The sequence below is a fragment of the Cydia fagiglandana genome, chromosome Z (assembly GCF_963556715.1).
Source record: "Cydia fagiglandana chromosome Z, ilCydFagi1.1, whole genome shotgun sequence".
Lineage (NCBI taxonomy): Eukaryota > Metazoa > Arthropoda > Insecta > Lepidoptera > Tortricidae > Cydia > Cydia fagiglandana.
Window position 1 is genome coordinate 9,729,035 of NC_085959.1, and position 27,561 is coordinate 9,756,595.

At 38.5% G+C, this 27,561-nt stretch overlaps 1 protein-coding gene across 3 annotated transcripts; it reads left to right on the forward strand.

Moving 5' to 3' along the window:
* The first annotated feature begins 1,636 nt into the window (after positions 1-1,636).
* On the forward strand, positions 1,637-27,439 carry LOC134678713 (TGF-beta receptor type-1). Of its 3 annotated transcripts, XR_010100232.1 has the most exons (10): positions 1,637-1,999; positions 4,429-4,546; positions 5,232-5,383; positions 9,267-9,512; positions 9,827-10,057; positions 10,304-10,471; positions 10,888-11,060; positions 16,647-16,880; positions 17,603-23,053; positions 23,176-27,439. XR_010100232.1 is itself a non-coding variant. In XM_063537372.1 (9 exons), the coding sequence occupies exons 1-9, from the start codon at positions 1,900-1,902 to the stop codon at positions 17,726-17,728; spliced, it is 1,548 nt and encodes a 515-aa protein (XP_063393442.1). In that variant the 5' UTR covers positions 1,637-1,899; the 3' UTR covers positions 17,729-27,439. The 3 variants fall into 3 exon arrangements, 2 of the variants coding, with proteins under 2 accessions (XP_063393442.1, XP_063393443.1); XM_063537372.1 differs by having other exon boundaries at positions 17,603-27,439; XM_063537373.1 differs by lacking the exon at positions 5,232-5,383 and adding an exon at positions 6,094-6,203 and having other exon boundaries at positions 17,603-27,439.
* The last annotated feature ends 122 nt before the right edge of the window (positions 27,440-27,561 follow it).

Here is a 27,561-nt window from a genome sequence, read left to right on the forward strand (position 1 = left end):
CGTCCTAAATAAGGTGAAGCGATACTTCACACCTGGACAGCTTCTAACACTTTACAAAGCTCAAGTCCGGTCGTGTATGGAGTATTGCAGCCACCTGTGGGATGGCTCAGCTAAATACCAACTCGCCACTTTGGACTCAGTGGAGCGCAGAGCCAGGAGGATGATTGGCGACAAGAAGCTAACGGCTAAGCTTCAGACTTTGGCCCATCGGCGGAAAGTCGCCAGCCTGTCGGTATTCTACAGGTTGCACTTCGGGGAGTGTGCCCAAGAGCTACACGAGCTCATTCCACCGTCCCCATTCTACCATCGGACTTTTAGACGCACGGCCGGTTTCCATCCTTACTTGGTAGATATTCCGCCAATTCGCACTAAGCGCTTTGCTTCTACTTTCCTTATGCGCACTGCCAAGGAATGGAATTCCTTGCCGGCGTCTATATTTCCGTGCTCTTATAACCCGGCAACCTTCAAATCAAGAGTGAACAGGCACCTTCTGGGCGAGCTCGCTCCATCGTAGGCCACGTCTACGCCTCGGCTAGTCTGTGGCCATGAGTAAACCCATGCATATTAAAAAAAAAAAAAACTCTCGCCTCGTGGCTCGGCTCGTGGCTCGTCTCGTGTCTCGTAAGCTCGTCGAGCTAATCGATTTTAAACACTTACGATACGGTATAAGGTTTGTAACCGAATGACAAGCCTAACACGAATCTAAGCGTAAGCGTGAGTCCCGCGCGAGCCCATAGCGAGCCCCTTTACTCGTGCAAAAAAAAAACAGCTCCTCCACGTGAGCAAGACGAGTGTGAGCCGAGCCACGAGACGAACCACGAGCCGAGCCACGAGGCGAGAGTGTAGTCGGCTCGCACGAAAATTGAAACCGCTTGTTACATTCGCGTCCGGCTGTCATTCTGTTACAAACCTTATAGGGCCCGTGCATGATCTATACGGGGCAGCATAGGAGCTGTCAGATTTTTAGCGCGAGGCGTAAATGTGTCGTTTATGCTTCCAATGTAGCCCACAAGATGGCAGACCTTACTAAGCACAAGGAAACGTACCGACGAGAACGATAGATTGCTTTGGCAATGTCATGTGCACATATGTTTACGATTCAGGCCACAAGATGGCAGACCGTGCCATTCGTGTTTAAAATCGATTGACTCGACTTGACGAACTTACGAACTGCAGCCGTGACACGATACGAGCCACGTAGCGAGAGTGTAATCATTAGCTCGACGAGCTTACGAGTTCGAGGCCAACACGAGACGAGTCGCGAGCCAAGCCACGAGCCGCGAATGTAAATTATCTACGAGTAAGCTTATATAGATGGTCAAGCAAATCTTGTCAGTAGAAAAAGGCGCGATATTCAAATTTTCTATGAGACGATATCCCTTCGCGCCTACATTTTTTAAATTTGCCGCCTTTTTCTACTGACAAGATTTGCTTGACCAAGTATACTTTTCCTTTTGGTTCAAAATTGAATATCTCTAAATTGGCTACCCTGTAGTTGTATATGCTGGTATATGCTTGATCAATGAATATTTTTTATCTGTTTGATAGAGTTGTACATGTTTTTGGTATTTTCATTCGTTCCGTGTTAAAGTGTATAGTATACATACATATAGTATATCTGAGTAAAGGTATTCATAATATTCATTCATTCACTTCACCGGAGAGGCGACCCGTCTATCAAGGAAATTCTTTCACATTGATTTTACAAGTTGTTTTTATAAATGTATTTTCGTTAGTCAGTGTGTTGAACCAGCGGAGTTCCGCTCATACGCAAACAATTGAGACAGTTTATGTGTAATATACTTATAAGCCATGTTCCTATTAGACATCAATGGCCGTATTGCTGTTTTGTCGTGCTTCAATAATATGTGTTTTGTCGTGTCTGGACATTAGATTGTAATGTTTCAATCAAATAATGTGATCATGCATAACTATATTTGCCGAAAGTGGTTCCTGCTGCTGTTATTCGTGGTTTATCGGAAGCTGGACCCTGTAGAAGGTAAATGTTTTTGACGCTCTTAAGATAAAATTATATTCTATACATTTGTAGGTATATTTTTATAGATAGGCTACAAAGAGGCTAGGCTAACGAAATTATGGTCAATCACGGTCGCCGCTGCAAGAAACAAGTTATGAGCCGATTGTGGCATTCGCGTGCGTATGTCTGCCATATGCATCTTTATATTTTAGTCGGCCGTCGTGTTCAGAAATAACCTTAAGTCCATGCATAAATTAAGTCTGACCAAACTATATTCTAAGTATGGCCAATGTTTACAGATAAATTTCTAAATTTAATTAATTAGTCTGTGCAACAAATACTGTACCAACATACATGTTGTTTGTTTTGTAAATAAAAATGAAGTTGCAATTATTACTGTGATTCCATTTGCCAATGCAAAATTGTAATATGTAGTACAACAGTAACATCACTTTCTGTTCTAATATCTTTTATACTTGGGACTAGTATATAATTATATAACATCACAATTATTGCCAAGTTTTGCAGTTATGACAATGTTTCACTAATATATGCCAGGAATCACTTTGTAACTTTTGTATTACAAAAATACACACATGCATTAGCAAAACTTTTCATAGAATTAAAATTTTGTGTATTATTTAGTTCTATATGTTTTTATGAAGCCGTCACTTGAATACTTTATTATTTACTCACCTTTTTTTATTACACCTCTCACAGTCTTCCTATTACTCATATTTTAAATGGTAAAAAAAATTTGGTATAAGGCACAGTAACATGTATGTTGGCACATATTAATGTGTCTAAATTCCATATTACTTTTGCATAACATTATTGTGTCAGTGAACTTCATGTTTTTTTTAATATGTGCTTTATTATTTGACTTATTTAGTTACAATTTAGCAGATGAAATATGAAATGAAGAGTTATTGCTTTGTTATTATTTTTTTATTTGAGCGAGTTTTGTGTGTTTTATTTTTAAGATATGTTTTTACATCCTACATACGAAAATTATAGTTTAATTGGCTAATTCAATAACAATGTCTGGTTTTGTACCAATTTGTAATAGATTAGTTGGATAAATTTGAGCAATCAATCTGTTATATATAATTATATTAATTTTTTAATCTGGCAATTATATTAATCTGGCATCTGTACCTAAACCTTACTTTTTCAGTTCTGAACCAGAATGTGGATTATGTTATGTAAGTTTGCAAAGTTCTAGCTCAATTATTAAAATCAGGAAGCAGGACAAATTTAACTCACTAAAGTTCATTATGGCTTCGGGAGTTTAAACCGAAAATATAAATTTGTAACAAAGCTCTCAGTAATGGTTCAGAACTGATAACAAGAGTCCTATGAGTTACAGATTTGCTACTGAATTGGTTATCAGTACACATCGGTAACTCATGGCATTTAGGTAGCACTTAAAAGATTTATTCTTAATTATTATTTGGGTTAGTTAGTTAATATTATTATTAGGGCTATGTCCAGCAGTGGACTAATATAGCCTGATGATGAATTAGTTAATAATATTAAACAAAGTTAAAAAATTAATAAACAACACTAATTCCTATAAGAGTTGAGAAAAAGACCCACAAAAAAAAAATTTAACTAATCTTTTAAGTGCTACCTAAATGCCACGAGTTACTGATGTGTAGTTATCAACAATACTTAATATTGCAGAAAAAAATCAATCTGTACAAAGAAAATTGTGGGTTTAAACATGCATTTAAACACATTTAAACATGCTCATGTTATCAAGATACATGTATTCAGATGAATGCGACCTTGCCAGTGCCAAGATATTCATGTATGCCTGCAGACCCTGCAGTGCAGATTTGATTGACATACTGACATGAGCCATAGCATATGCAACATGATACTTCCTATTTCATTGTAGCGGAGTTTTTAGGCCAGAGTCTGCAGTACCTTGTGGTTTATTTTTTATTAATTTATGGATGGCAGTATGTCACTGCTGTGATTAAAGCCCTTTGTAACTCTTTAGAGAAAATATTGAAAGACTAAATGATATCTTTAAATGAAATAAATAAACAGATAACAGGCAGACTTAAAGTGATTTCGACTAAATAACCATTTGGCTCTGAAGTAAAAATTCAAGTAATTTAAATATTGAACATATAGGGTTAAGTGAATAATTGCTTACCCTTTTATTCATAAAACTTTACAAGCCTCAATTAGTCAATTTATGCTTTATCCCGTTCTTACAAATACATAAGTCAAAATGACAGATTAAGACAAACAAGAGCTTAAATCATGTTTATGTATAACACCATTAATCTATACAAATTAAAACTTTGTTATAATGGAGAAGTTTTTTATACTGTTTTAAAATATAGAAAAGATCTATTAAGAATCTTACTTGTCTGTTTGACAAGCCTAAACAAGTCTTTAGAAATTCTAATTGAAACCTATTTGGATTTGGTCAGGCTTAAAATGTTACTGCGACACATCGGGCCCCAGCTGCCAGAACGAGACCTGCGAGACTGACGGGTTCTGCTTCGCCTCCACCACGCTCAAGGACGGCCTCGAGAAATACGAATACCGGTGAGTAGCCACACGTACATTCAGTGCTCAACACTATGGTTGTGTTATTCCAAATTTATACTGGGTCTCAACTCGACTTAAAATCACTATTTGAATTTTATCTTGATCTTAAAGGTACTAATCTAATCAAAATTATACACAAAGATACAACAAACCATTGGCAATAAATATCAACACAAACACACACCTGCAATTGATTGATGTGGCTTGTGCACTGTAACACGTGTTTAATGTAATGGTTGGCCTATAGCGAGGTGTCCAAAAGCTGTTTAAATGGCTTACCCCCGGACGACCCGCTACCATGCAGGAGTCCAAGTAATTATTGCTGTAAGACCGATCTCTGCAATTCCGATGAGATTTCCAAAGAGCGAATAGCGAGCCAACGCTCCGCCCCTCTCACGGGTAAGCTCTCCAGGCCGTGTGACTTCTTGGAAAATGCCGATTTTGAGTTTGTTTTTGATGTACTATTAGAATCATAATTGCATCGTCATTTCCTATAAGTTTTGTGTTGAGATGCCAATTCTAACATCGCTTCCTGATTAGAATATGTACCTATCTACTAAGTATCCGGGCCGGCCCGTTAGTTTTGAATGATGTGCCGTCTTTAACAAAAACTATTTTCCGAGTGTGCCATGGTTTTCGCTTTAACCTACTAAACATGATTTCTGGCTTCCCCGCGACGCAGCTGTATGGACCGTAAAGCACTGATACCGCCGGAGCACCCCTTCGGTTGCTCCACGACGAAGGCTAAAAATGAGTCCGTGGTGATACAGTGTTGTGACAGTCGTGACATGTGCAATCGCGATATGCGTCCGCAGCTGCAGCCGAAGCCGCCAGGTAGGCAAGCGCCCGTGACGCTAACCGCACCGCTTGCCGGTACACAGACACTCCTAACCGTACTCTAGTGAACCGGGTGCCGCGGCTACGCGCGCGGTCTGCGCTGCGATTACGTACCGCTCCTCGACACCCACCATTTCAAACTTGACTTACATTTACTTTCTCACATTGTCCAGCAGGATATTGGCTTGAACGAGTAGCATAATGACATTTACGTCCGGTGTTACACAATATGAGACAGCAACTTGTATGCAAAATCTGGAAGTGCGCCTCACACTTTTTGCTTGATTTGAGCTTCTATTTATATAAAAAAACAATAGAATCCTCTTCTCGTACAATAATAATCTCAATATAAATAATACCGTACAGGAACCGCCTTCAAACCTACTTATCCATGGGTGATCTATATATTTGCTTATTTTTAAGATTTTAGGTGGTCGGATAAGACCAGTCGTCTCATCATACCATTCGTCAGGCCATTTGATTTAGTGTCTACCTAATAATTCTGAAACGTAAACAGAGGTTGATAATAATCGGAGTTGGTGTGTCGATGAGCGCCGCGTCTCCGCAGCCCCGGTGCGAGTGTGCATGGCTAATAGAGTTGTTTTTTTTATTTTTTATTTCTGTTCTAATTACACTAAATTTCTTCCTCTAGACGACCGGCATTGATCACCCGTTAGACATGTTTCTAATGTTATTGATTTGAATAGATGTTGGGAGCAGGAATCGGTATTCCCGCCTGGGGACTGGCCTATATGGTGTCAGAAGGGCGATGTATTTTGCTGCTCTACGGACCTCTGTAACCGAAGCGACGAGCCAGGTAGGCCCTCATAGGTACAAAAGGGCTCTTGTACTGTCTTGTCCATGTCCCTGAATGTTACATCATTGGGAACAAAAAACGATATGGAACAAATTACAATTCGCATGAAATGACGATGCTGAATGCTGAATCGTAATTAAAACCTGAGTACAATCTGTATGTTAGCTTTGGACGTGTCGTTCCAAATGAGTTTATATACAGAAGGTATAAATGTTTTTCTTACTATTCTATTAGAAGTTTTATATTTAAAGGATGTATGTATTATATAACTAGGCATGGAGGGATGTCGACGCCGCTCGAATGCGAAGGCGAATTCATAGGTATGTCTCGAATTACCATTACTGGGGCATAACGAACGTGATCATCGCCGGATTTCCTCTAAAGCATGTTATTTTTAAATACTAATCGCATGTTAATAACTTAAATTCTAAGTATAACCTAAGGTTGTTTTATGATATGATTTTCTACTACCAAGACATGAATTTCATCGGTTTCATTAATCAACAAAAATATTCCCCGTAATGGAGGAGTGTGAACTAGGGTATCGCTTTTATGATATAAAAATACACGTCTCAACGGTGCGCGTTCAAACGCTAAATTGACAATGTTGGTACCTATTGACTGTTAAAAGCTGTATGATGACCTGTGCTATACTATATTTATATTTCTCACTTTCTCACTAGGATAATACAATTTTTTCACTAGAGCTAAACTGCCCTAAATACAGCCGAGTTCAAAACATCTTTACAAGCCATCGTTCCAAAAATTTATTTACATGTTTCCAAGACACTGACTATAAAAGGTCGTGAAGTGTTAATATATTTTTGGAACGTTGGCTTTTAAAAATGTATGTAAACTCGAGCGTAATATGTACTTAACACGCAAATCGGCCAACATAAAGACTAAACTTAGCACACCTCATATCTAGTAGAAAAAGACTGAATTCAAGCAGCTGATTAAATGCGGCAGTGTACCTATAATATTCATAAAAATACTTACGAATATTATCATCAATCGCGTGCTTCTTTCATCAAATGCAAATGTTTGATGCAAAATCTATTAGATTTCTTGGAACTTGGAAATGTTTAAGACTATTCAATCTCGACGCTGTTCCTAATACTTATTTTTCGGTCTATATTGAATTTCATAGTCGAGAATATTTGCTTATGAATATATTAGGAATAGTTTTAAATATGTATATTAAATTATATTGTACATCTCTTTTAATGTCTTATTGGAAAAGAGGAGCAAATTGGACAAATATAGTTTTCCCAAGAACGAAACTTAGCTATAAATCCATTTTCCGCCCCCGCAATTGCATTCCCTTTTCTAGACATATTTACGCAGAAATATGTAAACACCTTAGTTTTGTAAACACATAGTTTTAACATTTTGTAAAATATAGGTACAGATGATAGTTGTCATATGCTTTTTAAGGGAAAAGACCTAAGAGATAGATCAGAGCCGGTAACCGCTACCGAATAGTATGTTATGGGCATGTTATGACCTCAAAAATACCGGGAGACAGTGGTGCAGTGCAGGCCTGCTACTTCAGCGTAATGACGTCATCAAAATTGGTGTACCCCTTTTAAATATGGGAATAGTCCAGCAGGAATATATAACATTCACAAGTGTCATGTGTCATGTATATGTGTTCCTATAGATATGTATATTGGTTATGGTAATCGGTTTCAAAATTATTGTGCATGATGTTCACAGTCGCTTCGTTTTGTTTGTGTGCTTCGCATTGTGGTGGGCATTATGTGTGTATTAGTGTGTATAAACTTATTAAAATGTAAAAACTTCACGACATGAAGTGCTTGAACGTATGGCAACAATAATTATACTTTCTTTTTAGTGCGGCAAAGGTAACATTTTTTTATTATTATTTTACCTTGTGCTTGAACTTAAATGTTTTCGATATTTAACATTCCTATTGTATTACTATTTGATTACGTACTAAAAACTAGGTTAGTAATTTCTGTCTGTCGTAACCGGGTCAAGTTTTATAGGAGTTCTTTGACGATAAAAAGACAAATCCATATCTAAACTCATTGAATAAATTGTTATGAATTTGTGTTAATGATAATGAATGATGAGTCTCGAATTAATTCACAATTATAATCAGAAAGACAATAAAAAAGACAATAAATCTTAAATGTATTATTTTGTTGACGTTTGCTAAATGACCATTGATAACACTGTGTAGTATAAATTGATACTATACTGATTAGTATTATTTTTTATTAAACATAGCGACACTACTTGGAAAAAATCTCGTATCTCGCACTGCTACTCAAAGTTAAAACGCAGTAACTCTGTATGCATACCATACATAGTTACCACATTTTTATTTTTATTAACAGAACAAGATACGAGATTTTTTCATACCAGTCACGATAGGTATCGTAGGTACTTACTAAGTACAATACTCCTAGGGTATGATACGTGAAATGCTCGATAGTGCTCGAAGTAATTGCGGCGGAGACGGGGCCACTTATGGTCGCGTTCCGACAACTTTAGAACACCGACTTCCCCTCTGACTCACGTACACTCGGCTAGTTCTTAGGGTAGGTACATCACACGTTTAGGGGGAAGGGGTCAAGAAAATGTGACATGTTGTGACAAGGGGGAGGGGAGTCACAAATTTAGTGACGTACCTAGTGACCTAGTGTGACAAGGAGAGGGCTCAAAAAGCCCTGTAATTCGTGTGACGTAATTAATGGATGACCCCTTACTCTTACAGTAGAGCCTCGATTATCCAAACCTATACTATCAGCACCCTAAATTATGCGGACTCTTACTTCTTATTCTTTATATTTTAACGTTAATTTGTACTTCAATACGAGGTACTGTTAAATCGATTGCTTTATAAAATTGCGAAAATTTCTGCTTTTATTGATGGCTTATGATTACTGTAGTTATAATTATAACCTAGTTTTTAGTATGTCAGACTGCGTAATAAAATAAAATTTTATTAAATATCTAATTTACTCGCAACTGAATTGAGCATTTAACGTGGAACAACGTAATAGCCCCGAATAACATTTCACTTTCCCAAAGACACGACGCCCACCGCGGCGGCATGGCAAGTGGTGCCCTGGATCATTGGCCTCATGGTACTGGGCATTTGCGCCGCCATAAGCTTCTGGTGGGCCAAGAGGTCCCGAAAGATGCTCAAGAGGGGCCTGGGCTCCAGGCCGCTGTTCCCCGCCGAGGACTCAATGTGCGAGCCGAGACATCCGATACTGGGGGGAACGGCTACTATCAGGGATATGATTGAGTTGACGACCTCCGGATCTGGTTCAGGTGAGTCAATTACCTAACCCGGTGATTAGAAATCTATTTTTTATTGCGACTCTTTTGAAGTGAAGACACCTGCTTGTAGCATAATAGTTTCCGATGCCTCTAAAACAACGCCGTTGCACAGTTTGGAAATCCCTGATCTAATCAATTTGCAAGTCTGGTAATATCTTATGGTAAGATCTTTGTTCCTCCACTGAAATTGTCGACTTCTAATGACCTTAACTTTCAAAATAGATTAATACCTATATTAGTGTGTGACTGACATTTTTGGTTAGTTGGAGATATACGCGTAATACTCATAGGATTCGGTTTGCCAGGTCTCCCCCTACTGGTCCAACGTTCGATCGCCCGGCAGATCCAACTAGTGGACATTATCGGCAAGGGCCGCTTCGGCGAGGTGTGGCGCGGCCGCTGGCGGGGCGAGAACGTCGCCGTGAAGATATTCTCGTCGCGCGAGGAGTGCTCCTGGTTCCGCGAGGCCGAGATATACCAGACTGTCATGTTGCGACATGAAAACATACTCGGGTTCATCGCTGCTGATAATAAAGGTAAGGTCACCTGTTGATCTAACATTCCGCTGCTCCGATCCCGGTGGCAGCACGGTTGGCAAACTAGATAAAATGTAGACGTAAATATGACATGTTTTTAAGCTGGATACTTGCTTTTTCGAAAAATCCGGACAGCCTTTGATGAAATGCCTAACTTTGATACTATTTGGGATTACAAGTGTCAAGAGAATTAATAATTGTTCCACATTAATAAAAGGGAATGATGACTCGACTTAATTTGTTCAGACAACGGCACATGGACACAGCTGTGGCTGATCACCGACTACCACGAGAACGGGTCCCTATTCGACTTCCTCACAGCGCGTACCATCGACTCGGCCACGCTCGTCAAAATGGCGCTCAGCGTCGCCACTGGCCTGGCGCATCTGCACATGGACATCGTCGGCACTAAAGGTGACAGTACCTAACCGCTATTCGACTCCCTCGTTGCTATGGACTCGGCCTCGGCCACGGCCACTAGTCAAGATGGCGCTCGCAGCCGGCCTCGCGTACACAACACACCCATATTGTCATGTTGCATAATTGCATAGTTATTTTATAATTGAATTCTTTGATAACGTGCCCATGCATTCTGCAGCTCCCTGTACACATAGGACCAGAAATTTCGTTAATTCTATGAATATTTTTATATAATTAATTATTTTTATTAAGAATATACAGGGTACATAAATAATCATACAAAAGTAACTTATTGCTTTTCTCCCATTATTTTTATTATATATATATATTTCTTAGCAACATGACTCAGAATGCTGTGTAACAATGACGCGCAGTTACTATCATTGTTAAAATCCGTTACTGTTGCACAGGCAAGCCAGCCATCGCCCACCGTGATCTCAAATCGAAGAATATCCTAGTGAAGAGTAACCTCACCTGCGTGATCGGCGACCTCGGGCTGGCGGTGCGCCACAACGTGTCCAGCGATTCAGTGGACGTGCCGTCGACCAATCGCGTCGGCACCAAGCGGTACATGGCGCCGGAGGTGAGGCATATCTACTGATAAACAGTGAATCTCAGTGGCCGAGGCAGGAACCGAACCCTGGCCACCCGGCCACGGCGGTATCTGTCCCAATTTCCAGTATATGATCTTTGAAAGGCTTTATCTTTTATTATAAAGTACATCAGACAAAATCTGCGGCCATACTTAACCTTCAAAAGGACTTTATATTCGCATAATTGCAAATTGGTTTGTTTACGTTTGGAAATATCCAGACCTATCATCACGCACGCTGTGTGCCTGATTATGTCCCCCGCGTTACCTATCAAAGTGCTTATCAAGTTAATGAGATGACTGTTTAGATATAGATACCGTACCTACAATTGCATCACAGATTTATTTAATAGATGGATCATAACAGACCACCCGGTCATCACATATTGGCAGCATTCCATTAAAATTGTCTATCGTTGTCCCTTTAGGTTTGCTTAAAACGCAGAAAAAAGTTCTAATACACGAAATAAAAGTTTCCATGTTAAAGATGTTCTTGTGTAAATTACAAATATCGACAATAAATAGTTCTAAATGTAAACGTGGGCTATGTACAGTCGCCATCATATATATCGGAGCAGCCAAGGTGCTCACAAATATCTGAGCACGCCTCTATTATCAAGGCGTTAGAGTGCTTGTTCAGATATTGTGAACACCTTGGCCGCTCCGATATATCTGATGGCGACTGTATAGGTATACCACTTATCTAATTGGTAGTAAAGCAGTTACGCTGAGTTCATAGCAGAATGTAGATTAATTTATAAACATAATACAAATCAGTCGCATGTAACCTTTTAACCGCTTCAGTTAAAGGCATAGCATTTTTACATAACATTTACAAATACAATTCTCTAGTGTGGGTCGCGGTGTAGAATTTTACAAATAAAAGACCGCCTAAGTACTACGTATTGGTAATAGTCGGAGTAGTCAGACCAAGCTCACTTATCATGTCATTTGCAATAACAAATGATGACACTCTCACACTTCAAGTCGATGCAAAGTTAGCTTAGACGGACTGTAGCATATCTTCCCAAACGCCTCATATTGTAATGTCTGTGGGAGGTAATCTATGTATTTCATATATTGTAATAGCCCGTGTTTCGTATCTCTCTGATAACATGGCATTCTCTTTCGGGGTGAATGTCAACAGTAGCCTGATACTAAAATGCAGTAAGTAGTTTAGAATTTTTATTGAAATTTCGACGGTGTGATTATGACATTAAGGTCCATTAAAGATCGACGCTCCAAATGAAAGCAGAAGTGACTCTGACAAGTATGTTACCTACTAAAACCTCTTATCAAATTGCCATACACATAATCTAAATAATCCATGTGGAGGAATGATGAACTGGTAAAGCTACACACACGTGGCGGGAGCGGGTGTGCGCGGGCGTGACCGTGACCAAGCGGGCCCGCGGCGCAGTGTGAATGCGCGGCGGCGGGCCCTACGTAGTCTGTAACCTTTTCGACGCCGTGTCAAACACAAAAGCTGTCAATCGGACGCCTCGTCACCGAAGTGTCAAAACTGAAATTGAACTTTATGCATATGCACGTAGGCCTATGTTGATCTGTGGTCGGTGACCGATTAATCAGTCTTTGGCGTTGAACTTGCGGTGCGGATATATCGGTCATTGGCGTCCAAAAGGTTAAGGTCCATTTTAGGGCGCGGGCAGGCGTGGCTCACTCTGCGATTTGGTCGCTTTGCTACAGGTAGCTAAAAGTACCTACGTTCCACACCAATTTTGGTGGCTATAAGCCGCGCGTGGCGCTGTCGCCCCCTAGTGGCCATATCTGTCACGATCGTAACAGACGCGTTTTGTTAGAGAGTGTCTTCTGTACCTAGTACTATTATTTTTTCTGTGGCGCGGGACCGGTCATGCGCGTGTGTAAAATACTTACTAGTTTGGCGCGATGACCGAAAATGAGTCTTGGCCTCCAACACTAGAGCACGCCATTTAACTCGTTCCTGCGCGGAATCACGCCAGTTTTCACTGACGCCGAGCTCCCGGAGATCTGCCTCCACTCGATCCGCCCACCGATACTTAGGACGGCATTTACAGACATTTTACCCTACATTTTAGGGCGGGTCTCACGCGGGTCTAAAATGAAAATATAAAAAAAACATACAACCGAATTGATAACCTCCTTTGAGATTTGGAAGTCGGTTATAAATGGAGTCGCTCTCGGGACTATACACGTGGGGTCATTTCTTAGCTCTTATTCAGTATTCTAGTTGGTTGATTAATCAGAACACAAAAAGAGGGTTAATGGGTTCATGCTTATAAGAGTAAAATCTAATCCGTGTTAAATCATCAATCATCATACCCTTTAAAGATAAGATTTGGTAAGAACTCAGTGCTTATGACTCTAAAACAGAAGGAGTAGTATTTCTAAGTTTTACGATATCGTAAAAAAATCGGGTTTTTTCATTCGCAGTTTAGGGATTGGTCCTACAGTCAAAATTGAATTTCAATGACCTACAAAATTGACTCACAAAGTACCTATGGCTTAGAGAAGTCCCTGTATAAAAATATACCAGATTTTACTCCGAAACATACAACTGATTCGGCTTTCACTTGTCGTACGTATTCTGCGAGATATACAAAAGATCGATTATTTATTAGTCACATTACGTATCACAATTAAGATAAAGTCAGCACAGTGAAAAAACAAATTACGCTCGTATGACGAAATTCAATCTTATTTCAATGTTACATAAGACTGAAATGTACCATTTAGGGTTTTATCTGTGTTGCGTTTGTAATCGTTCTGTTTATCATCTCGACGCATTGTACCCTCCATTACGCGCGTTGTTGTTCGAAAACTAATGATTGAATGTCTAGTAATTTATCGATCATCCAATCAGCTTCGATTACCGTTGTGAGGGAGATTGTTACTAAGTATTGCTTTTTGTAAATTGTGCCGTATAGTGTTATCCAAAATTGTACAGAGTAAATAGATACGTTACGAGTTACGAGTATGAGGGAGTTTCTAATGATACATATTTATTAAAATTAAGCTAAGCGTTCAGCGCAGCGTTATCCAGTATTATATAGAGTTGATAAGGTAATAAAATGTGGTTTAGGTCATGAATGAAAAGGAGTAAACGTAGCTATGACAATAAAAGTAACTTCTAAATGCGGTAAACGAGCAATTCGTAGTAAATACCTACGCGATCGTAAGCGGCATTTTACTGATTTTACTCTCATTACTCTGAATATCACTACAGACTTTGAGAACTTTATTGATTCGTTCATTAATAATACACAAGTATGAACTTAAACAATCCTTCGAACGAAACGAACTCCAAAAGTTAATATACGCGTTCTTAGTCAATTAAAAACGAGAAGAGATTCACCAGAAACCTACTCGTAGTTTGGTCATTTAGAATGGATGATAACTTGATAACAAGGTCTAGAAGTTATACTATATATAGATGTACGCACTCTAATATATAAAGTTTCTATGACACAAATAGAAGTTCAAAAACAATTTTTTTTTGCATTTATGAAATACTTCAGAATATACGTAAGTTATATTTGAGTGTTCCTCATATTATACAGGCAACAATCTCAAAGCTATTCAAGTATGTATCTTACTTATTAACGCAATAATTGCTATAATAATTAAGGTACAGTGAGCAACAAAAGCAGGATGAAAGAATCTGCTACCCTCGAATACATTTATATCTCTACAGTTCACGTTCAAAAGTGTCTGTTATAATCGTAATTGTTGTACATATCTATTTTTGTAAGCTGATTGGTAAGATGCATATTACGCGTAGTCTGATCCGCTACTTTTGATGCTGACTGTACATATATCAACCCACGCCGCAATTACTACCCGCTTCGCAGACAGAAAACTTATTTTCCCGACGAGGGAAAGGCGTAAAGGTTCCGTCACACAGACGCATTTTCCGAGCGGGGCGTGAGCGGTTTATATGTAAATGCGGCGCGCCCCGCTCACGCCCCGCCCTGAAAACGCGCCTGTGTGACGAATAGGGTTTCTGCTCGAGAATTCCCGAGGCGAGAAATCTCGAGAAATTTGTCGTAAGTCGAGACGGGAAAAAAATATTCAATGCCTCAAGTAAAAAGAAAACACGCGTGATATGATGTGTCTATAATGTATTTCTTTAGGTAGTTAAATAAATATGAACAATGTTTTTTTTTAGGAACCCACTTAATACATTTATTGCCAACCAAATAAAAAACTACCTTGATGCGCCCTATCGTTCTAGCTTTAACCGATTTTCATGTTTTGAAACTGTTGGACTATCATGATTCATGACTTTCATGTAGTGTCTTTTTATTGAAAAACGCTTTAAAATTTTACGATTTTAAAGCGTTTTTCAATTTATAGGACCATGTAATAAGTGTAATAACAAATATTACAAAACGGAATTACGATTGATAAATCAAATCATCCCGATTTATTCCTATTATCAAAATATTACAATTTTAGCTGCTTTATTGTTACGTTGAGTAAGTACGAGTAATTAATATTACGTAGTAAAACTTCTGTAAGTTTTGTCACATTGAGTTAAATTTTTTGATTTGAATATTGCTGCCTATTGCTGGACCCGGGTATGTCCTTAAACTACGTCCAAGACCACCGGTGGACGGGCAGCAGCGTCCCTCAAATTCGGTGTACTCGACTGCGATCGCCAACCCGCCTGCCAAGCGTGGCGATTATGGCATTCACCCCCCATAAGGGGGAGGCCTATGTTCAGCAGTGGACGTCTTATGGCTGAGATGATGATGATGATTGCTGCCTAATAAAATACCAAATTATGGTTTGCTTACATTTTGTTGAATACCTAAAGAAATACACTATAGCATAACACATCGCCGGTGCGTACGCCTGCACCTATAGTTTCTTTTTGTTGTATTTTTGATTATTAAGTGCAATTTATGGTGACTAAAAACATACCATATGTTTAATTCTTGATCTCACCTACGATTCCTACGAGTCTGATGTGTAAAAAAGCAAAAAAATTAAATAACATGGTGTTTTTGGAGCTTTCAAAATTTCTCGAGATACTCGAGAAACTCGAGAAATCTTGGTCGAGAATTCCCGTGCCTCGAGAAATTAAAAAGGTCGAGAAACCAGAAACCCTAGTGACGAAGCCTTACAATTTCGTGCACGCCACGGGCGGTAATAAAGCACCCTCGAATGTCAATAGCCCTCTGGCTACGATCGGAGAGCTTCGATTGTCTTTGTAATTTGTACGGCTGTACGCTGTGTCTTCATGTGTAAGTTTTGGGTTCTAACCCCGACTAGCACCGATCAATTTCTCGAAACTGATGTACGATGTAATTAGGAATTTGTCAGCAATTCTTTGGTCACATAAAGATCGTGATGAAATCGAACTAATCGCAAAAAGGCGTGTTATTTTTCCAGGAAAAATGTATAGGAAGAAAAATGTGGACGATAAGTTTCTTTTCGATTGGCGATCTGATAACTAACGATCACATTGGCTACGCCAGCAACGCTTTTATTAACTACTACCACTGAAAATTTAGTGTGACATGTACAATGACATTACTTCTGTAAGTCTCACTTCCATCTATACTGTTCCAGGTGCTAGACGAGACGATGGACACGCGCCAGTTCGACCCGTACAAGCGCTCGGACGTGTACTCGTTCGGGCTCGTCGTATGGGAGATGGCGCGACGCTGCGGCGCGCTGCCCGACGAATACCAGCCGCCGTACCACGACTGTGTGCCGCCCGACCCTACCCTCGAGGACATGAGGAGGGTCGTGTGCCTGGAGCGCCGGCGGCCCAGCGTGCCCAACCGGTGGCACTCGGACCCGGTATGTACCATACTCAGTACAGAGGCACGTTCGACGTGTTAGCTCCCTGTCACACTTACGTACGAATTACAAGTGCGACAGAGAGGCAACACGTCGAACATGATTCGCGGTAGGCCCTCAGCTTCCTGTGTAGATGCCGAACGAATACCGCCCGACCCCAACCCTGGCAACCGGTGGCACTCAAATCTTCCTGATTGAGACTTCACTTAGATAATACTGACAACCTCCAGTGTGTGAGATGCCACACGAGCACAGAATAAATAATAGTACTAGGTACAGAAGACTCACTCTCTAACAAAACGCGTCTATCACGATCAGCAGAGATATGGCCGCTAGGTGGCGACAGCGCCACGCGCGTCTTATGGCAAATCCCAAAATTGGGGTCGAACGGATGTACTTTTAGCTACCTGTAGCAAAGCGACGAAATCGCGGAGTGAGCCACGCCTGACACGAGTTAACACAGAATGGTACAGAAGACAATTGCTTTCATTCTAAGATGATTTCGCTTTTTTATATTCTGACTTATCTGTAGACTTCATTTGATTCAGATACGTTATTGATAAAAGGCAGTCATTTAACAAGTCAAAGTCTGAGCAGTTAATAAAATGCTCTAAAGATAAACCAACAACTACAAGAAGGCAATCTCTGTCTCTTGGAACCCTTTTCTCAAGAATCCCTCTGAAATTATCAGTCTTTTAACCCCACTTATCTTTCCTTTGCAGATCCTCTCCTCAATCTCGAAGGTGATGAAGGAGTGTTGGTACCAGAACCCGGCCGCGCGGCTCACGGCGCTGCGCATCAAGAAGACCCTCGCCAACATCGGCGCGGGCGACCTCGGCAAGATGTAGACCGAACGGACGGATTGGACGGCTTTTGGTCAGGTTACTCTGTAATCACCACGTTTCACGCAAAAATATTGCTTACCCGGTGGTCAATATGGACGATTTCTGAATGTATTTGATTGACAATCGATGTAACTTTTTGCGAAGGATGACTTACGTTAGTTACATATAGGAGGTGTAGCAAGAAACGCACTAGAGGTTACTATGCCAAATCTGGTGTGCATGAACTAAGCAATAGATATATTTGTGAAATGCTTTCGCACATTTAACTTGACTGTTGTTATGATACGTTTATTTCATTCACGCCAGCTTTGGTCCACACGCAAAGCATTCTTATAAAACAATAAAGTAAGAACTATAAAATAATGTTTGTCATATAATGTGCGTTTTCAATAACTATATCCTAGCTTACACCTCTAAGGCCTACTTGCACCATTCAACTAACCTGGGGTTAACCGCTTAAACCTGGAGTTGTCATGGTTACCAGTACAATATGACACTAGGTTAACGGTTTAACCGCTTAATCCCGATTTAGTGGGATGGTGCAAGTGGGCCTAAGTAACTTACGTGGTGGTTATAAGACGCCAATTGTATAAAGATAGTAGAATATTAACAGCGCAGTGCGAATTTAAAAAGTGTCATGGACTAAGAAACTTGTGTTCGTGGTGCTTTGTTAATATGTACGACTGAATAGTGGGAACGAGTCATTGTAGTAGTAAGGAAAAGGGACGCTTGGCGTAGTGCGTTGGGGTTCTGGTTATTAAATATCGTGCAATAGAGTTCTTGGTGCAAAATTTCCATTCTAAATTCGACTCTTGCAACGAGATATTTTTATATCTGCATTAGATTTACTACTTCACGCTGGTGATGAAGAATTGATACTATTTGACCTAATTGTAACTATTTCTTCAAAAATGTACAATTATGTATATAATTCGAACTGTATGCAGCCTTATGGCGGAATCTCGAATTATCTGTGGAATATCGCAAATATTGCAAACATAGGTAATTTTTATTTGAACCTGTGCGACGTTTTTCTAGCTTGGCGAATATTTACATCTAATACAAAATGAGATTAGTACCAGAACTCTACTGCAACTAAGAGTTCAATCGGTTGAATGTTATGTTTTTATAAAGACCAGGCGCACGCAGAAGTGAAATATACTTTGATTCTAGCGATACAGATGTAGTGCATAAATGTTTACCATCGTATTTTCACTTAAACGTAGGTACGAACGTGTCACGCTATTTCAGTTAGTCTTAGCACTTACGTACGTACTTAGACTTACAAGGAAGCGTACCCAACTTTATTACATTTATTTATTATATATATATATTATTTTTATATATAAAAAATGAGTTTGTGGTGAAATGACAAAACACGTCCCCATTCTTTATTCATGTTCTCCGACATATAACGAAACCAGTAATTAATTATCATTTTTTTGAAAAAAGTTTTTCTCAGAAATTAGAAGTCAATTTGTTTTGTCAGTTTCAGTCAGTTTGGTCAATTTTCAGTACTTTGAAGGCCATTTTCTCCTAACAGGTTGAGTTTGGGCTGCTAAAAAAAAATACGTGTCCGTTATTTTAGACTACTCTATAACATATATCAAAATAAATCAAATCGGAGTCGGACAGTTGGGTACCCTTCCTTGTTAGTAGCATGAGAAATGCGAACGTTTCCGAGAAAAACTATGGAAAACACTTATACACTACATCTGTACATGCGTATTGAGACGTTTTAATTCTAGATGTTTCTATGTTCTATAAGTAAATATTTGAAGGTATTCATGTACCTGATGCCTGCGTTTGCGTGCGTCTAAGTGTTGCGCTGTCGCCTTACGATACACCTTGCGATTTCATCTAGTTATCGGTAGGGTTTTATCTTGTAATTGTACAATATTTGTGCTGAGTGTCTAACGTAGATAAAAACAGACGTTAGAAGGGTAAGATATATGCGTCATAAGAGATAAATACATGTTTAATGTTTGTCTCAGTGCATATCTTAAGTCAAAGGAGATACACGAACGGCAATGTGTATCATGAGACGTAAGCCCAGTTCGGCCCCGCCGAATTGTCCTGACCCCTACCTCTTAGATTTATATTATTAAATATAATAATATCAGAAAGGAGCATTTAATAAATACGTTATACGGACTTCATGTAGTGATATTATTTTGTTACCAACAACGTAGTTTTTATTTGTTAAGGCTATCCTGTTTTATGAGTTTTTATCGTAATCTTTGTAAAAAGCTTTTTTTTATTTTTCCTGTGATATTTGCGTGTTGTTTCCGAGTGTATATAATAAGTAGGGACCCATATAACGCGTCGAGCAGCGAATGTGATTAAGGGATTGAGGGATTGCAAAGTACACATACAATAGTAAGAAAACTTAGTTACAATCGGTTATTATTTTAGTAACTACGTCGTGTTGGCGCGTTATGTGAGTGACCGTGCTGTACCTATCCGTGTTTGTTACCACGATTGGTAATTTTCGCTTTCGGGTGATTAAGAATTATTAAGTGGAGCTACTTGTTCACGAGTAACATGTAGCCTTTGGGCAGTGGTTGTACAGTCGCCATCAGATATATCGGAGCGGCCAAGGTGTTCACAATATCTGAACACGCACTCTAACGCCCTGACAATAGAGGCGTGCTCAGATATTTGTGAGCACCTTGGCCGCTCCGATATATATGATGGCGACTGTACTCAGAATACAAAGTACATACATACATAAGCTAGCGAAAATTACGACTCGTAATGCGTTTCATTTCAAATATAATTCTATACCAAATCTATTGCTGCGTTATGCCAGGGTGAACGGAGCGTCACAATTTGTTGGCTTTAAGAAATATTAAGATAAATAGGTCCACGGTTGATCTCTTTAATACTCTACCGACTAAGTTACAACGCATGAAATTTATTTATTTATTAAAAAAACTCATGAAAAAATATTGAAAGTTATTCAAACGATATTCTTTGTGTTTTATGAAGTCATTAATGATCTCTCATAGTAGGTATGTACTAGCTAAAAATTATTCGACTGTAATAGGGCTTTTAAAATAAAACCGTCTTCACAGCTTTGGCGCATTGAAAAACAGCTTCCAATGTTTGCGTTCTAATGCATTTGTTTTTCTTACACATGTCAGAAACAACGCATGTTAAAAAGGGACGGATGTATAGGAACGCGATTACTTTGATTCGCTGTCGACGCTCCCTTCACCCTCGTAGTCTCGCACTTTATTCGATGCAGGAGCGTTTTCAAAATAGAAACTTATATGAGTTATATGTTACTAGCGATCCGCCCCGGTTTTGCACGGGTTAGCAAATTATACACCTAAACCTTACTCGAGAATCACTCTAATGATAGGTGAAAACCGCATGAAAATCCGTTCAGTAGTTTTTGAGTTTATGGCGAACAAACACGCAAACAGACAGACGCGGCGGGGGACTTTGTTTTATAATGTGTAAAGATATCTGATAAAACATTTGCAACTATGTATTACAAAGTTTATATTGCATTTTCATACAAAGTCAGTCTTCCATTTTGGGGTAAAAGAAAATCATTAAGGTCGCTGATAATCAATGGACTGAGAACTGAGACCATTTGTGTATGGTAGAAACACGTTGGCGATGTCGTGGGAAAACATACATGATCGTAGCTAGAGAGAGCAAACATTTTTAGAAAAGTGAATGAGATTGCGTTTACCACAGAATTTTCATGAAATACAGATCTAGTGTTTAATTGTTTTCCATCGTTTTTTCACGGAAAGTTACGAACGTGTCTTGCTATTTCAGTCAGTTTCGGTACAAAGAGTACTGAAGAAGTAACATGACAAATACGAACGTTTCCGAGAAAATAGAATGGAAAACAATTATGCACTACAACATCGATCGAAAAAGATATATTATAATATAAAGGCGTGTACACAACATTTTGGAATTCCTTTAAAAGGTTTTTCGTATTAATCTGGGTGTTTATTTAGTATGAAATTACTATTGAACCTGACAATCGATAAGGTAAGCTTGGGCGAGAATATGATAGTGATGGTGATTGCAGATACATTGGGTATTTGTAGGGGGGGGGGGGGGATGGAAGAGATATGATGATGATTAAACTTGTTTTTATGATGTACAATCTGTACATATCTAAATTGATAAAAATATTAGTTATTAATTCTTACCCCCGAAATCAGTCACCTTTTTTACTTTGTCTTCCAATTATAATTATAAAAAAAAAACTTTTTTTATATATATTTTATATGGAATGAACTGGGTAAAGCGGGGAAGCCGCCTAGTCGGTATTATCGGTGTGGTGCTATTGCTTTCAAAGCAAATATTGATAGTAGGGTCTCAAATGTATCAAAATATGTATAGTGAAGATTTTCTTTTTATTTTAGTTCGAGATGTTAAAAGGTCCTCTAGACTAGAGCAATTTTTTACAAGGGTCATATAGGCGAACAGTTTGCCATTGCCATTCGTTAGGTTTAACGGAGGGTGGAGACAGATTGATTACTTTATCTCAATAAATTATGTATGACGTATATTTCCGTTTAAAGCTGTTCAGTTGTGGACAGTAAACGTCCCAGTGATATCCTAGTTCCAACAATGAGGTAGTTTTAACCATTTGACCGCGAGTGACGTCGACAGACTCGCACGCTTAGAGTGAAACACAGACAAAACATCCTCCAGACTTAGCATAGTCGCGCTACCCCCTCTGCCACGCATACGATAATTTTACTCCATGTTTGAGTCGAAAGTGTCTTGGTGTGACGTCCGTGTCTTTGAACGGACCAATCACGGCACGGCAGTTCGTAAATTCGTGACGTTCGTAAGTTTCCGTGAAAATACGATGGAAAAGAATTATGTACGAGTGTTACATTTGTATATTAAGGTAATTAATCGCCACGAAAACATAGTAATTAGTGAAACACGCTCCTGCTCGAGTTCAGTGCATTTTAAATTGTTAAAATGACAAATTGTCCTCGTAAGCTTCTATCAGTTATGTTCAGTCTATATTCTATCATACTGCGTGTAAACAACGCTGATGTTAAAAGTTTAAGTTTTGAGAAAATACAGTTACTAAAATACTCATACGTTTCTTGCAATAATTTCACTTTAGAGTATAAAAAAACCAAAGCTAGTAATCAGATCTTATAAACTCATTTTTAAAACGATTCTATATGGATAGTTATTTATACGTCATAATTTCATAGAAGTTTGACGTTTAAAATAACACTTGCACTGCGTGTGCTATCAAAATCGTCGCAGACCTATCTCGGCCTGATTCTGTCTAGACACAAACTTTTAACATTACGGTTTACACGTTTTGTATTAACCTCTAGCCACCCAGAGACCTATAAAAAGGTCTCTTATTCCATTCTAATTAGAACTTTCTGTTGACAAAATAAAATTTCTTTTTGCTTGGCAAGGTTTAATTATAAAGGCTAGAGGTTAATTATAAAGATTTATTTTGTAATTTAGGACCCAGTTAGAGTAAGCTGAGGTGAGAGATCAAAATTAATTTAGCAAAGCACGTATTTTTAATACCTATTCTAAATAATAATCTTATAAAACATTTGGAATATGTATTCGGCCGCGTAGGCATCTGCCGTACCGTGTACTTTTGCAATTAGTCTTGTTACGCTGAATGTTCATATTCGTCATATTAGGGCTTAATTCATACTTACAGAAGTCAATTTTTGTGTTCTGTGCAAAACTTTGTTCACGGAACACTTATTTTTAATTGAAGGGATGTTTACAAAAACAACATAACTGACTACACTGGTTGACACCTGAAACGATTAACAATGTTCTTAAAAAAGTGGCAACCGCTCTAAGCAGTTATGTTGTTTTTTAAACATCCCTTCAATTTAATACCATAATAAAATTACAGTAAAAAGTTTTTTAGAAATTATTTCTTGAATGGGTCGCTACTTGATATTTCGCAAACATGAGATTGCTATGGTGGGGCATTCCATGAAATCGTCTACCATTTGTCCCGTACAAACGCGAATTTTCTGAAGATTTGCAGGTATAAGAGTTTCTTTTTTATGACAAATAGTCAAAAATATGCACAGACAAATAATCGATCGCTTTAAATGCCGAAAAAAAAGTCGCAACACAGGAAATAAAATGCGTTTGTACGGGACAGCCCGTGGAATGCTCCTGGTACGGTATGGTAGGTTTACACGCGGCCATAGAGGCAGCCCTCTTTATACGATCTATTATACCTACGCGTAAGATTTTGTAAGCACGTAGATTTCGTACATAATGCATAACTTGTACATTTTGTAGACATTGAGATAATTTATTTTTTGTTTTATTTTTTTATTGATACCGTTGTGGCGGACATACTTTTAACACGGAACGAAGCGGCCTGTTGTATAAAAAAAGAGTTAAAGTAACAAAATAAACATAAGAAGAAAAACTTCTGCGGATGCCGCAAAATATTTCATTCTGTTCCACTGGTGGGATTTGCGTATGCATTAATTTTGCAACACTTCATATAATATACGTTATTTTTCTTAAGTTTTTGTTTATTTTAACTTGATAATTGGAAGGCTTTTTCATATGCGTCTCACCTGGAGTTAAAATAATTATTAAATTAACGACTGCGCTAAAATAATTAGTTTTTGCATTTACTTAAAGTTTTTATAAAAACGCTACTGTTGCCAACCGTTGCCCACCTCTGGTTGTTCGTACCTTTTACTTTACTTTTATTTATTATATCAATATTCTCGAAACGCGTATGAAATTGCTCCGATTAATCGTATTTTGGAACAGGAAGGAGAAAAGTGATTTGTTTTAAAGTTCACTTCTGTATAAATAGTTGTTAATTTGAGATTTTGTTTTAGTTTTTAAATATGCTAAGGAGTAATTAAGCGTAGTGAAAAGAAAATGACGTAAATATGTTAGTTTAGTGGCCATTTTCTTTTTACTGTGATCATATGTATCACATCACAGTCAGTAACGGGACAACCTGTGAAAGGCCGCTAGAGACTGACATTGTACAAGTATACAGGAATGCTTCCTCATCGACCACACTGCCCATGCAACCAACAATCCTATTATGTAAAATTTAATATGACAGAAAATGAACACAGGGTTTATAGAGTTGAGAAGTCAAAAAATGACGCTTCACTGAAACACTAATCCAACTAGGTTTTCTTTGTCGCGTATTTTTTGTCGTACGAACTAGGACGTAAAAACTAACAAGGTAACTACTGTTTTTGTTCCCTTATTTATTCAGACTAATAAAAGTAAATAAAAAAATACGTCCTAAACTCCATAAAGTATGTAGAACTTGGATCCATAAACATTTTGAGCGCCATTGACTCGCTTTTCTGAACAATTCAAACGATGTGAACTCTGATTCTATCGCTTATGGTCTGTTACACGTCATTTGTGTTCGATGGTTCTAGATTCGGGAAAATGAGGGTAGAGTCTAGAAAATAGCACCAAATAAAAAAAAATCGTGCGAAGCCGATAAACTGATTTGGATGAAATAATATATTCGAACTAAATTGTACCATCGCCCATACTGTTAACTGACAGTTCGTAAACCTTATTACAAAAGGCATAAGGTCCACCGATGGTCAGTTAAGAGTGTTCCTGTTTATATGCGTCATTTACTTTTGACAGGCCGGCCAGACTCTTCAAAATATTGTTGCCATTTAATAAGCTAAGGCACTGGTCCCACCGCGAGCTAGTAAGCTATGAGCTATCGGCTATAAATACGAACAAAAGATAAGCACTCCCGCGAGTAACTATGAATATCGCCGTGTCTCTTTTATTTACACGGGAGTGCTTATCTTTTGTTCGTGTTTATAGCCGATAGCTCATAGCTTACTAGCTCGCGGTGGGACCAGTGCCTAAGTCACTACTTTCGTTAGCCCGAATCTACGAGTACACAATTGGCTTAAACTTTTTTGGCAAGATATAAGGCCTACTAATGGTCACTGTCTTAGTCCGTGTAAACACATATACTTTGTGCTGTGATTTATCTTACACTCTTGACTCTTGTCTCCGAGGTGTTGAATTTTCCGTAGGTGGCCCACTGGCATTTCTTTTGTCGCGTTTCGTGGAAAATCAAATGATATAAGATCCTAATCAATTATGAATATCGACTCCCACAACATGTTTTAAATATCTATATTGTAAAGATTACCACCGGCGTTGTGGGCCCAAAGTATTAAATTCATACAACCAGCTATAAAATTGTAATAAGCTATAACCTCGCGCTTAATATAACATAGCTACAAAATAATACCGACTGAAAGCTGTCCACATACAATACATAAAATGTAGCGAGCTGTTGTAAAGTTTCCATACACTCATGCTCAGTTTTATACAAGGCGCATCCTGTTGTGTGTCTAATCGTTCGATGTTGAACTGTATGTATGTGTCATGTATTAAATAATAATATGACTGTTATGAATAACGTGACACTATGAAGGTCTCTAGATTTCTCAAGCGGGTGGCAGTGGTGAGACCCGATGTATATGCCAAACAAGCGTTTGTAAGAAACCAATCAATGTTATTAATATGCTGTAAATATTGTATTTTAAATGCGCTACTATTGGCTATGTGCAAAAAAGTGAAATCCAGGCATAAAAGACATAAAAACCGGGCAAGTGCGAGTCGGACTCGCGCACGAAGGGTTCCGTACCATAAAGCAAAAAAACCACGCCCGACGTTGCTTAACTTTGGTCAAAAATCACGTTTGCTGTATGGGAGCCCCACTTAAATCTTTATTTTATTCTGTTTTTAGTATTTGTTGTTATAGCGGCAACAGAAATACATCATCTGTGAAAATTTCAACTGTCTAGCTATCACGGTTCGTGAGATACAGGCTGGTGACAGACAGACGGACGGACGGACAGCGAAGTCTTAGTAATAGGGTCCCGTTTTACCCTTTGGGTACGGAACCCTAAAAATAAGTCTTCTTTGATTTGAATTGGCATAACGTGACATAAAGTAAATCGCCATGCGAAAAACAATTAACATACAAGTCAATTTATGAATATTCAGTGCGAAAAGTTCTAAAAAGTCTATTTCTGACAAATACTTTATGTACAGGTTACAGGCTTAATAGGTACATGCACATAGCCGATAGTAAAGTGTTACATTTGATGATTCAAACCCGAACACCTCAAGTGGCGCCTTAACAAATTTATGGACCATCATCATTGGCTTCCTCCGATTGCAGAAACCTTGTACAGTCGCCCTCAGATATATCGGAGCGGCCAAGGTGCTCACAAATATCTGAGCACGCCTCTATTGTCAAGGAGTGAGAGTGCTTGTTCAGATATTGTGAACACCTTGACCGCTCCGATATATCTGATGGCGACTGTACTATACTATACTTTTACTGTCGTTTATAACTATAATTTATAAGAGATAAAATTATATAAGATGCTAGACTTATATAAGGTAAAGTTCAAATATTAAATCAATGTACAATGATCAAACGATTTGTTTGTAATCTGACGAGCAATACCAAGAGTACAAGAGTTTTACTTAATTCTGCAATAAGGCGCGGCCGCGGCATATCGCATATCACACTTCGAGTTACGGTTATTTATTCCAAATACTTGTAATGATAATTTTAAAGTACCTACATACGATTACTTTATTACCCTGCCTAAGTTTTATTCATTGGTTATGGAGTGGACTAATTAATTTAATATAATAAATAAAACAAGTGTTTTTATAGTGCTGTCGTTTTATTTAATATTCCTTTAACATGTGGAACGACCACCATACAACAAATTGATGCAAAGCAATTTGACCCATATTGATCTGTAGAAACACACGTCTGATATTGATTCGCTACG

Bases quoted from the DNA above. Each gene is read 5' to 3' on its own strand.
- LOC134678713 (XM_063537372.1), top strand. From the start codon at position 1,900: ATGTTTCAATCAAATAATGTGATCATGCATAACTATATTTGCCGAAAG. The intron at 10,058-10,303 runs GTAAGGTCACCT...TAATTTGTTCAG, and splicing joins CATCGCTGCTGATAATAAAG to ACAACGGCACATGGACACAG. The intron at 11,061-16,646 runs GTGAGGCATATC...ATACTGTTCCAG, and splicing joins AGCGGTACATGGCGCCGGAG to GTGCTAGACGAGACGATGGA.